At 39.8% G+C, this 13,726-nt stretch overlaps 1 protein-coding gene across 1 annotated transcript in view; it reads left to right on the forward strand.

The window, feature by feature from the left end:
• PHEX (phosphate regulating endopeptidase X-linked) overlaps positions 1-13,726 on the forward strand; it is a 226,183-nt gene that overhangs the window by 63,142 nt on the left and 149,315 nt on the right. Inside the window, exons 10-11 of the mRNA XM_047765574.1 lie at positions 3,260-3,353; positions 5,976-6,104. Coding sequence (XP_047621530.1) covers positions 3,260-3,353; positions 5,976-6,104 — 223 coding nt within the window. The remainder of the gene's footprint in view (positions 1-3,259; positions 3,354-5,975; positions 6,105-13,726) is intronic.

Here is a 13,726-nt window from a genome sequence, read left to right on the forward strand (position 1 = left end):
TCCTAGTCGGATTCACTTCTGCTGCGCCATGACGGGAACTCCAATCGGATTTGTTTCCACTGTGCCATGACGGAAACTCCAAAAGCGGTATTTTAAGGCTGAGGAACATGCAGACTTTGTGTTAGGGTCAGGCTCTGCCCCTTTGACATTCTAGATGTTGAACCTTAATGGCTGCCAGTGTCTTCCCCACTGAAGCTGGCCTTTCTGCCCAGCTCTGAGAGTGATGACCTGGCTCACCATGCCCTCCAGCGCATAAGCTATTCCTACATGATTGAGCTTGTCCAGAGTTCATGTTCTTGCTTCACATCTTGCCATTCTTTAGGCATAGCCCAAGCCCTGACCTCTCCCGGGGCCGCCTCTCATCCTTCCATTTGAGGGATACACTCTTTCCAGCCAGGTGCCTGGCATGCACTTTTGAGTGCCGGCATCTGCCAGATCATATTTATGTGCTTGCTTTTTTTCCCCCTGCTCGGCTAAAAGCTCCAGGACATCAGGAACTATAGCTTTCTCACCTTTCCATCTCCCCAGCATCTAGAACTCTTAGTAAATATCAAGTGCTCAGAATGTGCTGGATGAGTGAAGGAAAGAAAGATCCCTTATGTACTTATCATGGATCCCGTTCAATTAAAAAACCCATTTTTATGGACAAGCTGAAACCTGAAATCCTGTGTCCGCCAACTAGACTCTAAGTTCTCTGAATGTAGGTGCTCAATTCCTATCTCTTTACATGCCTCAAGGTTCCTGGAACGATATCAGCCAACAGCAAGTGCTCAGTGAGCACTTCTTATTTTGGGCAGGATTAGGGATGAGAACTCAAGAGACCCGAAACTACATGTTTATTATGGTTCCTCAAAAAAACATGGGCAGGAGTTCCCACTATGGTGCAGTGGGCTAGGAATCTGACTGCAGTGTCTAGGGTTGCTTGCAGAGGTGTGGGTTAGCTCCCCAACCTGGTGCAGTGGGTTAAAAGATCTGGCGTTGCTGCAGCTGCAGCATAGGTCACAGCTGTGGCTCGGATTCAGTCCCTGGCCTGGGAACTAACATATGCCGTGGGTACGGCCATAAAAAAAAGAAAAAGACCACGGACAAGGGCTATACTTTGCTGATGGGAGCGGTGGTCTCCAAGGGGAAGTGTGCATACCTCAGCAAGATCCACTGGGTCTGAGAAGAAAATTTTAGAACCTCTCTATCTATTTATTTTTTCCACTGAGAAAACATCTAGATTATATTGAATTTTGCTATATAGATGGCCATGGATCCTTCATTTCATCTACATGGCTTATATGAGGTGGGACAATATTGCTCTCACTGGTTAGTTTTCATTCCATGTATTGAAAAATCTCAATTAATTTACATGAACCTGTAGATTTATGAATTTTATTATTGGTTTAATCCTCACAAAGTGGACAAGTGATTTTAAAAATTCTTGCAGAGAAATAGGTATTGAAGCTATTGCTAATACTAAAGCACAAAGTGAATGGCAAGAAAATGGCAGAAGTGGCCCTTCTCCCACTCTCGTTATGCCACCTTGACTGGCCAAATGACAAGGTAAAAACAGTGGTGATCTAACCAGATCTGGGAAGGATATGGTCAGAATGTTTTGAAATCAGCAGGAAGACTACGAGATACTGATTTACATTTTTAAAATTTTAAAAATTTCTTAACTTTTTATTGAAGTATAGTTCATTTCTAATGTTGTATTAGTTTCATGTATATAGTAAAGTGATTCACTTATACATATATGTATATATGTATTTTTCAATTCTTTTCCCTTATAAGTTATTACAAAATATGATTATGGTCCCCTGTGGGTCCTTGTGGGTCCTTGTGATTTACATTGTTGTTTTAACCTAATGCTGTGTGGATAATGTATCTTGAAGAATTAACGAAAAGTGTTTGAAGGATTAACTAAGGACTTTTGAAGATACCTTTATTTCATTTTATCTTTTAAAATTTTTATTTCTATATTTGTTAAAAAATTCCACGGGAGTTCCCATTGTGGCTCAGCAGTTCACCAACCCGACTAGTATCCAGGAGGACTTGGGTTTGATCCCTGGCCTCACTCAGTGGGTTAAAGATCTGGCGTGAGCTGTGGTGTAGGTCGCAGATGCGGCTCAGATCCTGTGTTGCTATGGCTCTGGCAAAGGCCGATGGCTTCAGATCCGAATGGGCCCCTAGCCTGGGAACCTCCTTATGCCGTGGGTGTGGCCCTAAAAGACAAAAAGACCAAAAAAAAAAAAAATTCCTGATATGTTAGTCTACTCGTGTATCTGTAAAGTAAAATAACTACAAATATTGGTTGTATATGCTGAAGTAAATTTAATTGCTAAGAGTGCCCCCCGGGTTAGCATGCCATGCAAATGAGAGTAGGTTGTTCTTGATGGGCCGGTTACTAGCATCATGTCACGCTGCTCACGTGGCTGGCTGACCCAAGAGCCGTCTCAGGAATGTGTGTTATTAGTCACTATGGTAATGGCACAGCTGAGAGGGGATGGGTCATTAAAAATTCATCATCAGTATTGAGTTAGAAATTAACTCAGATCACCCATTCTTCTGAGGTCAGGGAGTCTTTTTGCTTATGGAAAAAGGCAACACTTAACAAAATGTAACTGATTTTTAAAAATATGCTACGGACATGACATGAATGCTTGGGGTTGTTCCTATGCTCGACAGTGAGCAACAGTTTAAAAAAATCTGGAATTATTCTGTCAAGCATTTTGTTATTTAACTTCACCATAACCCTAGAATGAAGGGATCATCCTCATTATATGACAAAGAAAGATAAAATCAGCGAGCTTAAGTGACTTGCCCAAGCTCATACATCTGATAGGTATGTAACCAGGGTGCCTATCTAGATAATTGGTATTACTCATATATTGCATTTTGTGTCCTAAGGTAAGAATTCATCTGCATTTTATCAAGTCACCTAATAATTCAAAGGTTTTGACAATTTCTAGATATGAAGGGCTTCGTAACAGTGGACTCCATGTCCTGAGAGGGAAAGCAAAATGTTCACGCTGAGACCTGGGCTGGAATTTTCATATCATCTGTCTGGATTAGGTGGCGAAAAGCAAGCCAATTTGGGTTGAGCTTATTGACATTGTATCATCTCATGTCATATCTCAAGTGACAGTTCTGCAGTTTTGTGTGAGCAAGAGGTCCCTCCATGGAGCTTTGCCAACAGATTTTCCCAAGGCGTTCTGCAGAGCATTAGATATCACCCTCAGTACAGTAAATGTGCACCTCTCTCTGTTAACAGGACCATTGCCAACTATTTGGTGTGGCGGATGGTTTATTCCAGAATTCCAAACCTAAGCAGGCGCTTTCAGTATAGGTGGCTGGAATTCTCACGGGTAAGTTTTAAGAAGATTGCAATGTTACATCACTGGATAACTTTACCTGTAGAAACAATCTGTATATTAACTAATCTAATAAAAATCATCTTTAGGGATTGGACAGAGGGAGTTTTGCAGCTCGAGCTCTAATTTTCTTTTCTTTCTCTCTCTTTTTTTTTTTGTTTTATCTCTTTAGGGAAATACTTGGGCCCATCATGTTGTTTTCTCTCTCCCCTTTTTATCAGTTTATTCTCCTTTTCCCCCGTATATTTAACTGGGTCACTGTAATTATACTTTTAATGTTTCTTAGTGATATGTTTGTAATTATCTTTCATTTTCAGTATTCTGAATATTCAAAATATACATGATAGGAGTTCCCTTGTGGTGCAGTGTGGTAAGGATCTAGTGTTTTCACTGCAGCAACTTGGATCCCTGGCCCTGGAACCTCCACATGCTGCAAACATGGCCAAAAAAAAAAAAAATGTATTAGATGGTAAAGTTTCATCTTTAATTTAAGGGTAGAGTTTTGTCTTTATCTATACCTGGATCTTCATTCTTTCTTATTTTTAATGTTTTTAAACAAATCTGTTTTAATTTTTTTTTTTTTTTTTGGCTTCACCTGCAGCATGTTAAAGTTCCTGGGCCAGGGATTGAACCTACGCCACAGCAGCTCCCCAATCCACTATAGTGATAGATCTTTAACCTACAGTGCTGCCAGGGAACTCCTTCAGTCTTTTAATTTGTCCTAATTCTCCTAGGCCAAAGAGGCCTTAAATTAGTCATTTCTGAGATGTAGCTCAACTACCTGAAACACTTTATTTCTCCCCCTCCTTAACCAGCCCTGTGATCTTTGCTTCTCTCCCATTCTCTCTTTTTTTAAAGGGCCACACCCGCAGCATATGGAGGTTCCCAGGCTAGGGGTCCAATCAGAGCTGTAACCGCTGGCCTATACCACAGGTGCAGCAATGCCAGATCTGAGCCATGTCAGCAACCTACACGACAGCTCATGGCAACGCTGGATCCTTAACCCACTGAGCAAGGCCAGGAATTGAACCTGTGTCCTCATGGATACTAGTCGGGTTCATTATCACTGAGCCACAACAGGAACTCCGCTTCTCTCCCATTCTTGTTCTCCTCTTACATAGCTTCTTTGTTTCAGAGGCTTTTGTCTGAGTAATTCTCCTACTAATACAGGACTTAAGGATTTTATGGCTTTTTAAAAAAATTTTAAAATTTCTGTGACTTTAAAAAATATTTTAATTTTCTCAGTTTGGAGTTAAGTAATGGCAAATTTTGTAAACTATAATCTCATTTAACAGACATTTTAGTTATTAGAGAAAGTGGTAAGTAGAGAAGTTCTCAGTGGGTCATTACTCTTGAATAGTGGCACAATTATTTTGGATACATTTTGGCCCTTAAAGTCACTAGAATATTGAGCTTTGTAGAGAGCAGCATAAAATGACTGTATATATTGAGATCACATCAGAGGGTTAAGCTACAAAACAAGTAAATTATATATCTGTGTCTGTGTGTATATTTAACTCCTATGGATCGCATAAAAGATGGTACCCAGCTGCTTTCCATCCCCACTATGAAGGGAATGAGAGAGAGAGGTGTAAGAAGTAGTGTGTCAAAATTTGAGGTTACGTCTGAGAAAATGTTTCTTGATTATGAAGTGCTAAATGTGATATGGCATTGCCAAAGAGAGTTGTAGAATCTCTTTCTCTAGAGGTTTTAAAAATAGGTTCATTCTTCACCTCTGAGAGGGGTTGTGTTATCGGAAAGTAGAGAAAGAATAGATGAACGTCAGTGTTAATCCCATTTGCTCTGTACCAACAACCTGGGTCTAACTCAGTTCAAGGGACACCTCCAGCTGCCATTCTCAGAGCCTCCTTCCCTTGCTGTCTGCCTTCTCCTTGCATTTTGAGTGCTCCAAACTCCCAGCCTACAAGGACAACTTAAATGGTACTTATTTCTTTGCTTTCATCCCTAAGAATAAACCCTTGAGCCTGCCAAGTCCTGCTTTGGAACTTCCTTACTTGTTTATAAATGTTTCTTATAATGGTTTAATTGGGACAGATGGGAAAAACATTTACATCTGTTTTTGACTTGGTTACCAGTGTGTTCTGTTATGATACAGTGTAAATATGCTTCGCGGGTTGTTCTCAGGGGGGCATGTTCTCCTGGTCTGCCTTGTGAGTATGCTCCCCAGAGCAAGGAAACTCGCTGGGCTGGAACTTTGATCACCTATTGACTTTAGACCTTTCTTGGTGGAATATCAGGTCTCAGTAGGTATTAAATACTATTTGGACATTTGGACAGCTTTGCCTCACATCCTTGCTAACTGCGGAAAAGGTGTGCTATAGTCCAAATTCTTTGTTTCATGGGGCTAAGTGGAAGGAAATGAGGAACACATTATTAGCCACTCTCAAAATATTTTCTTTCAGTTTGAAATATAACTTGCACAAGCATATTATTTTTCTTCATCCAGTTTTACCTTTGGTTTATTACTATCTGACACACGAATATGGATCAGGGTGGGCAGTGTTTTCTAGATTGTTTTCTTCAGGTTGTTTGAATCTTTTTCAGCCGTTGATTTTATCCAAGTGAAGCTCAATCTGGGTTGATTGTCTCCTACAGGTAATCCAGGGGACCACAACTTTGTTGCCTCAGTGGGACAAATGTGTAAACTTTATCGAAAGCACCCTTCCTTATGTTGTTGGAAAAATGTTTGTGAATGTGCACTTCCAGGAAGATAAGAAGGAAATGGTAAGTGCTGCTCCCCAGCTGACAAAGACAATGGCAGTTAACCAGATGTGACATGGATATGGTCAACAGGCTAGTATCACCCTTGTAGATCTTCAAGCGACTAATCTAAATAAGAGTTTTGCTTAAAAGGGGAATTCTGCAGTACCATATTAACTAAAAATTCAAACTCAAGCTAGAATGTTATCATGAAAATTAAGAAATTTTAGAAGTGAGAAAACAGTGTTAAATCATGCAACATAGAGTCAGAATTCCTTCTGTAGAAATTAAATGCGTAAAGTCAATGCTTAGGAAAAAAGAGGGCCTAGATAATTTTATGTTTGGATATTTGAACTGTTGTAATTACAAAAAGTAGAGATTTTCCAGTCAGACCTCTTTGTTTTAGAGATGAGGAAGCCAGAGACCCAATGATGAAGTGACTTATTATTTAACAGCTTTTAATTTTTTTGCCAATTTTACTTATTTTTTTCCCTCTTAAAAACAACTTTAAAAAAATGAAGTATAATTGATTTACTATGTTGTGTTAGTTTCTGGTGTATAGAAAAGTGATTCAGTTTTATATATATTCTTTTTCATATTCTTTTCCATTATGGTTTGTTATAAGATACTGAATATCATTCTATGTACTATACAGTCAGTCCTTGTTTATATATTTTATTTTTTTGGCTTTTAAATTCCAGATTTAATATTTTTAAAATTACTCAATGGATTTTATTACTTTTATAGGTGTACAACGATCACCACAACCCAATTTTATAGCATTTCCATCCCAAACACTCAGCGTACCCCTCCACCCCCCAACCTGTCATATTTGGAAACCATAAGTTTTTCAAAGTCTGTGAGTCAGCATCTGTTGAAGTTCATTCTGTCTTTTTTTCAGATTCCACATGTCAGTGATAGCATTTGATGTTGATGTCCACTGTCCGACTGACTTGTCTTAGCATGATAATTTCTAGGTCTGTCCATGTTGCTAAAAATGCTGGTATTTCTTTCCTTTTAATATCTGAGTAATATTCCATTGTGTGTATGTACCACATCTTCTTGATCCACTCCTCTGTCGATGGGCATTTAGGTTGTCTCCATGTCTTGGCTATTGTAGATAGTGATGCAGTGAATATTGGAGTACATGTGTCTTTTCAAGTCATGGTTTTCTCTGGATAGATGCCCAGGAGTGGGATTGCTGGATCAAATGGTAATTCTGTTTTTAGTTTTCTGAGGCATCTCCATACTGTTTTCCACAGTGGTTGCACCAATTGACAATCCCACCAGCAGTGTGCTAGGGTTCCTTTTTCTCCAACTCCTCTCTGGCATTATTGTTTGTAGACTTTTGGATGATGGCCATTTTGGCTGGTGTCAGGTGTATTGAATGTGTAGATGGCCTTGGGTAGTATAGTCATTTTGATGATACTGATTCTTCGAATTCAAGAGCATGGTATGTCTTTCCATCTGTTAGTGTCATCTTTTATTTCTTTAATCAAAAGAATAAAAGCATTTTATACTTTTCAGGGTACAGATCTTTTGTCTTTTTAGTTAGAATAAAATACTTAGGAATAAACTTTTTTTGTGTGTGTGGTCTTTTTGCCATTTCTTGGGTTGCTCCCACGGCATATAGAGTTTCTCAGGCTAGGGGTCTAATCGGAGCTGTAGCTACCGGCCTATGCCACAGCCACAGCAATGCGGGATCTGAGCCACGTCTGCAACCTACACCACAGCTCACGGCAACACCGGATCCTTAACCCACTGAGCAAGGCCAGGGACCGGACCCGCAATCTCATGGTTTCTAATCGGATTTGTTAACCACTGCGCCACGACGGGAACTCCTTTATTCTTTTTGAAGCAATGGTCAATGGGGTTGTTTCCCTAATTTCTCTTTCTGATCTTTCATTGTTAGCATATAGAAATGCAGTCGATTTCTGTGTATTAATTGTATCTTGCGACTTTGCCAAATTCATTGATGAGCTCTAACAGCTTTCTGGTAGTGTATTTAGGATTTTCTAGGTATAGTATCATGTCATCTGCAAGTTATGATAGTTTTACTTCTTCCTTTCCAATTTGGATTACTTTTATTTCTTTTTCTTCTCTGCTTGCCGTGGCTAGGACTTCCAAAACTATGTTGAAGAGTAGTGGCGAGAGCAGACATCCTTGTCCTGTTCCTGATCTCAGCAGGAATTCTTTCAGCTTTCACTGCTGAGAATGATGTTGGCTGTAGGTTTGTCATATATGGCCTTTATTATGTTTAGGTAGGTTCCCTCCATGCCCACTTTCTTTTTCTTTTTTTTTTCTTTTTGGTCTTTTTGCCTTTTCTAGAGCCGCACACGCGGCACATGGAGTTTCCCAGGCTAGGGGTCTAATCGGAGCTGTAGCCGCCAGCCTACGCCAGAGCCATAGCAACATGGTATCCGAACCTCGTCTGTGACCCACACCACAGCTCATGGCAACGCCGGATCCTTAACCCACTGAGCAAGGCCAGGGATTGAACCTGCAACCTCATGATTCCTAGTCAGATTCGTTAACCACTGAGCCATGAGGGAAACTCCTTTGCCCACTTTTTGAAGGGTTTCTATCAGAAATGGGTGTTGGAGTTCCTGTCGTGGCGCAGTGGTTAACGAATCCGACTAGGAACCATGAGGTTGCGGGTTCGATCCCTGCCCTTGCTCAGTGGGTTAACGATCCGGCATTGCCGTGAGCTGTGGTGTAGGTTGCAGACGCATCTCCGACCCCACGTTGCTGTGGCTCTGGCGTAGGCTGGCAGCTACAGCTCCGGTTAGACCCCTAGCCTGGGAACCTCCATATGCCTCGGGAGCGGCCCAAGAAATGGCAAAAAGACCAAAAAGAAAAAAAAAAAGCCTTTAGAATACTTGAGGGGGAAAAATGTAATTGTAATGTATACATGTAAGGATAACCTGACCCCCTTGCTGTACAGTGGGAAAAAAAAAAAAAGAAATAAATAAAGCCATTAAACTGTTAAAAGAAAAAAAGAAATGGGTGTTGGATTTTGTCAAAGGCTTTTTCCACATCTATTGAGAGGATCATATGGTTTTTATTCTTCAGTTTGTTAATGTGGTGTATCATACTGATTGATTTCTGGATATTGAAACATTCTTGCATCCCTGGAATAAATCCCATTTGCTCATGATGTATAATCATTTTAATGTATTGTTGGATGCAGTTTGCTAGTATTTTGTTGAGGATTTTTGCATCTATGTTCATCAGTGGAATTGGCCTGAAATTTTCTTTTTTTGTGATATCTTTGTCTGGATTCAGTATCAGGGTGATGGTGGTCTCATAGAATGAGTTGGGGAGTGTTCCTTCCTCTGCAATTTTTTGGAATAGTTTCAGAAGGAGAGGTGTTAGCTCTTCTCTAAATGTTTGATAGAAATTTCCTGTGAAGCTGTCTGGTCCTGGACTTTTGTTTGTTGGAGGTTTTTTAATCACAGTTTCAATTTTAGTTCTTGTGATTGGTCCATTCATCTTTTCTGTTTTGTCTTGGTTTAGTCTTGGAAGATGGCACTTTTCTAAGAATTTGTCCATTTCTTCTAGGTTTTCCATTTCATTGGCATTTAGTTGCACGTAGTAGTCTCCTATGATAGTTTGTATTTCTGTGATGTCCATTGTAACTTCTCCTTTTTCATTTCTAATTTTATTGATTTGAGTCCTCTCTCTTTTTTTTTCTTGTTAAGTCTGGCTAAGGGTTTATCAATTTTGTTGATCTTTTCAAAGAACCAGGTTTTCGTTTCATTGATCTTTTCTATGGTTTTCTTCATTTCTATTTCATTGATTTGTGCTCTGATCTTTATGATTTCTTTCATTCTGCTAGCTTTAGATCTTGTCTGTTCTTCTCTCTCCAGCTGCTTTAGATGTAAAGTTAGGTTGTTTATTTGAGCTTTTTCTTGCTTCCTGAGGTAGGCTTGTATTGCTATAAACTTTCCTCTTAGAACTGCTTTTGCTTCATCCCATAGGTTTTGGAGTATTGTATCTTTATTGTCATTTGCTTCTAGGTATTTTTTAGTTTCCTCTTTGATTTCTTCAGTGATCCATTGGTTGTTGCATAGCATGTTGTTTAGTTTCCAAGTGTTTGTGTTTTTTGCAGTTTTTTTTCTTGTTGTTGATTTCAAGATGTATAGCATTGTGGCAGGAAAAGATGCTTGATATGATTTCAATTTTCTTAAAGTTACCGAGACTTGATTTGTGGCCCAGAATGTGATAAATCCTAGAGAATGTTCTCTTTGTCCTTGAGAAGAATGTGAATTCTGCTGCTTTTGGATGGAATGTCCTATAAATATCTATTAAGTCCATCTGATCTAATGCTTCATTCATGATCTGTGTTTCCTTGTTGATTTTCTGTCTGGATGATCTGTCCATTGCTGTAAGTGGGGTGTTAAAGTCCCCCAGTATGATTGTATTATTGTTGATTTCTCCTTTTAAGGTTGTTAGCAGTTGCCTTATATATTAAGATAATCCTTTGTTGGGTGCATATATATTTGCAATTGTTATATCTTCTTCTTGGATTGATCCTTTGATCATTATGTAATGTCCTTCCTTGTCTCTTATAATATTCTTTAAGGTCTATTTTGTCTGATGCAAGTATTGCTACTCCAGCTTTCTTTTGATTCCCATTTGCATGGAATATTTTCTTCCATCCTCTCACTTTGAATTTGTATGTGTCCCTAGAAGTGAAGTGGGTCTCTTGAAGACAGTATATATATATAAATGGGTCTTGTTTTTGTATCCATTCAGCCATTCTGTATCTTTTGGTTGGAACATTTAGTCCATTTACATTTAAGGTAATTATTTATATATATATGTTCTTATTGCCATTTTATTAGCTTTTTTTTTTGTCTTTTTAAGGCCACACCTGTGGCATATTGAGGTTGCCAAGCTAGGGGTCTAATTGGAGCTGTATCTGCTAGCCTCTGCCACAGCCACAGCAATGTCAGATCCGAGCTGTGTCTGCTGCTTATACCACAGCTCACAGCAATGCTGGATCCTTAACCCTTTGAGCAAGGCTAGGGATCGAACCTGCAACCTTGTGGTTCCTAGTCAGATTCTTTTCCACTGCACCATGATGGGAACCCCCTTGTTAACTATTATGGGTTTATTCCTGTTGCTCTTTTTTCTTCCCTTCTTCTCTTGTTCTCTCCCCTTTGGTTTGATGACTATCTTTAGTGTTGTATTTGAGTTGATTTTTCTTATTCGTGTGTGTGTATCAATTGTAGATTTTTGGTTTGCAGATACCGTGAGGTTTTGATTTAGTAGTCTGTATATATATGAGATTGTTTTAAGTTGTTGGTCTCTTAATTGCAAGTGCATCTCCAGTGTCCTGCATTTGTAACCTCCTCTTCTCATGATTTCTGATTTTGTTAGCATATTTGTGCATGGATGATTTCCTACATTTACTGTATATATGCCTTGACTGGTGAGCCTTCTCACTTGTGGTATTTTTGTTTCTAGTTGTGGCCTTTTCTTCTCTGCCTAGAGAAGTTCCTTTAGTATTTGTTGTAAGGCTGGTTTAGTGTTGCTGAATTCTCTTAGCTTTTGCTTATCTGTAATGCTTTTGATTTCTCCTTCAAATCTGAATGAGAGCCTTGCTGGGTAAAGTCATCTTGGTTGGAGGTTTTTTCCTTTCATCATGTTAAGTATATCATGCCACTCCCTTCTGGCCCGCAGAGTTTCTGCTGAAGAATCTGCTGGTAACCTTATTGAGGTTCCCTTGTATGTTATTTGTTTCTTTTCCCTAGCTGTTTTCAAGATTTTCTCTTTGTCTTTAATTTTGGTCAGTTTGATTAATATGTGTCCTGGGGTGTTCCTCCTTGGGTCTATTTTATATGGTACTCACTGTGCTTCCTGGATTTGAGTGAGTGGTTCCTTTCCCATGTTAGGGAAGTTTTCGGCTATTATCTCTTGAAATAATTTTTTCTGTCCCTTTCTCTCTTCTCCTTCTGGCACCCCTATAATATGTATGTTGGTGCATTTTATATTGCCCCAGAGTTCTCTGAGGCTCTCTTCATTTGTTTTCAATCTTTTTTCTCTTTTCTGTTCTTCATCAGTGATTTCCACTAGTCTGTCCTCCACCTCGCTTATTCATTCTTCTGTCTCCTGTATTCTGCTGGTGGTTGCTTCTAATGATTTTTCTATTTTAGTTATTGTATTTTGCATCTCTTCTTGCTTAAGTTTTAAATCTTGTATCTCTTTGCTCAGTGTTTGCTGTAAATTATCCATCTTTGCCTCCAGTTTATTTCCAATGTCTTGCATCATCTTTAGCATCATCAGTCTGAAGTCTTTTTCCTGGAGGATGATAATCTCCAGATCACTTAGCTTTTTTCTGGGGCTATTTCTTGATCCCTTACCTGAGTTATAGTTCTCTGCCTTTTCATTTTTATAGGTTTTTGGTGTGGTCTCCTTTTTGCAGACAGTAGAGTTGTAGCCTCTTTTACTTCTGATGTCTGATCACCTTGTGGCCAAAGTTGGTAAGGGGGCTTGCTGTAGGCTTGCTGATGGGAGGGACTGGTGCCTGCCCACTGGTAGGTGGGGCTGATTCCTATCCCTCTGGTGGGTGGGGCTTTGTCTCTGGGTGAGATGAGAGGCATCTGTGTGCCTGGAGGCTCTTTAGGCCTCCTGTTCACTGATGGGTGGGGCTGTGATCCCACCTGGATTATTGTTTGGCCTGGGGGTTCTCAGTGCTGATGGGTGGGGCCAGATTTTCCCAAAATGGCCACCTCTAGAGGAACACACACTGATGAATATTCCCGATTCCTTTGCCTCCGATGTCTTTTCCTGACAGCGAGCCACAGTCACCCCCTGTTTTCCCAGGAGATCCTCCAAGCACTGCAGTCAGGTTTGACCCAGATTCCTATGAAGTCTCTGCTTTGCCCTGGGACCCAGTGCACATGAAAGCCTGTGTGTGCCTTTCAAGAATGGGGTCTCCGTTTTCCCCTGGTCCCATGGAGCTCTTGCACACAAGCCTCACTGGCCTTTAATGCCAGATGTTCCCAGGGCTCTTTTTCCCAATGCCAGATCTGACGTGGGCCTGAGAACTCTCACTTCTGTAAATGAGTCTCTGTGATACAGGTACTTTCCAGTCTGTGGGCTTCACACCCAGTGCGTATGGGGTTGCTTATATCATGAAGTCACCCCTCCTATCTCTTGATGTGGCCGCCTCTTTGTCTTCTGGAGTGGGATATCTTTTGGAAAGTTTCCAGTCCATTTGGTTGAAGGTTGTTCAGCATTTGGTTGTAATTTTGTTGTTTTTTGTGACAGAGGGTGAGTCCCAGTCCTTCTATTCTGCCATGTTAATCCTGTTTCCTATGTATTTTACATGTAGTAGTTTGTACCTGCTAATTTCAAAGTCCTAATCTGTTCTTTCCCCGTTTCCCCTTTGGTAACCATACATTTGTTTTCTATGTCTGTGACTCTATTTCTATTTTGTAAATAAGTTCATTTGCATCATTTTTTAGATTCCACATATAACTGATACCATATGGTATTTTTCTTTTTCTGACTTACTTCATTTAGTATGATAATCTCTAGGTCCATTCATGTTGCTGCAAATGGCACTTCATTCTTTTTTTATGAGTGAATAGCATTGCATTGTATATGTTTGTATATGTACATATCACACCTTTTTT

This window comes from Phacochoerus africanus, chromosome X (genome assembly GCF_016906955.1).
Source record: "Phacochoerus africanus isolate WHEZ1 chromosome X, ROS_Pafr_v1, whole genome shotgun sequence".
Classification (NCBI taxonomy): Eukaryota; Metazoa; Chordata; class Mammalia; order Artiodactyla; family Suidae; genus Phacochoerus; species Phacochoerus africanus.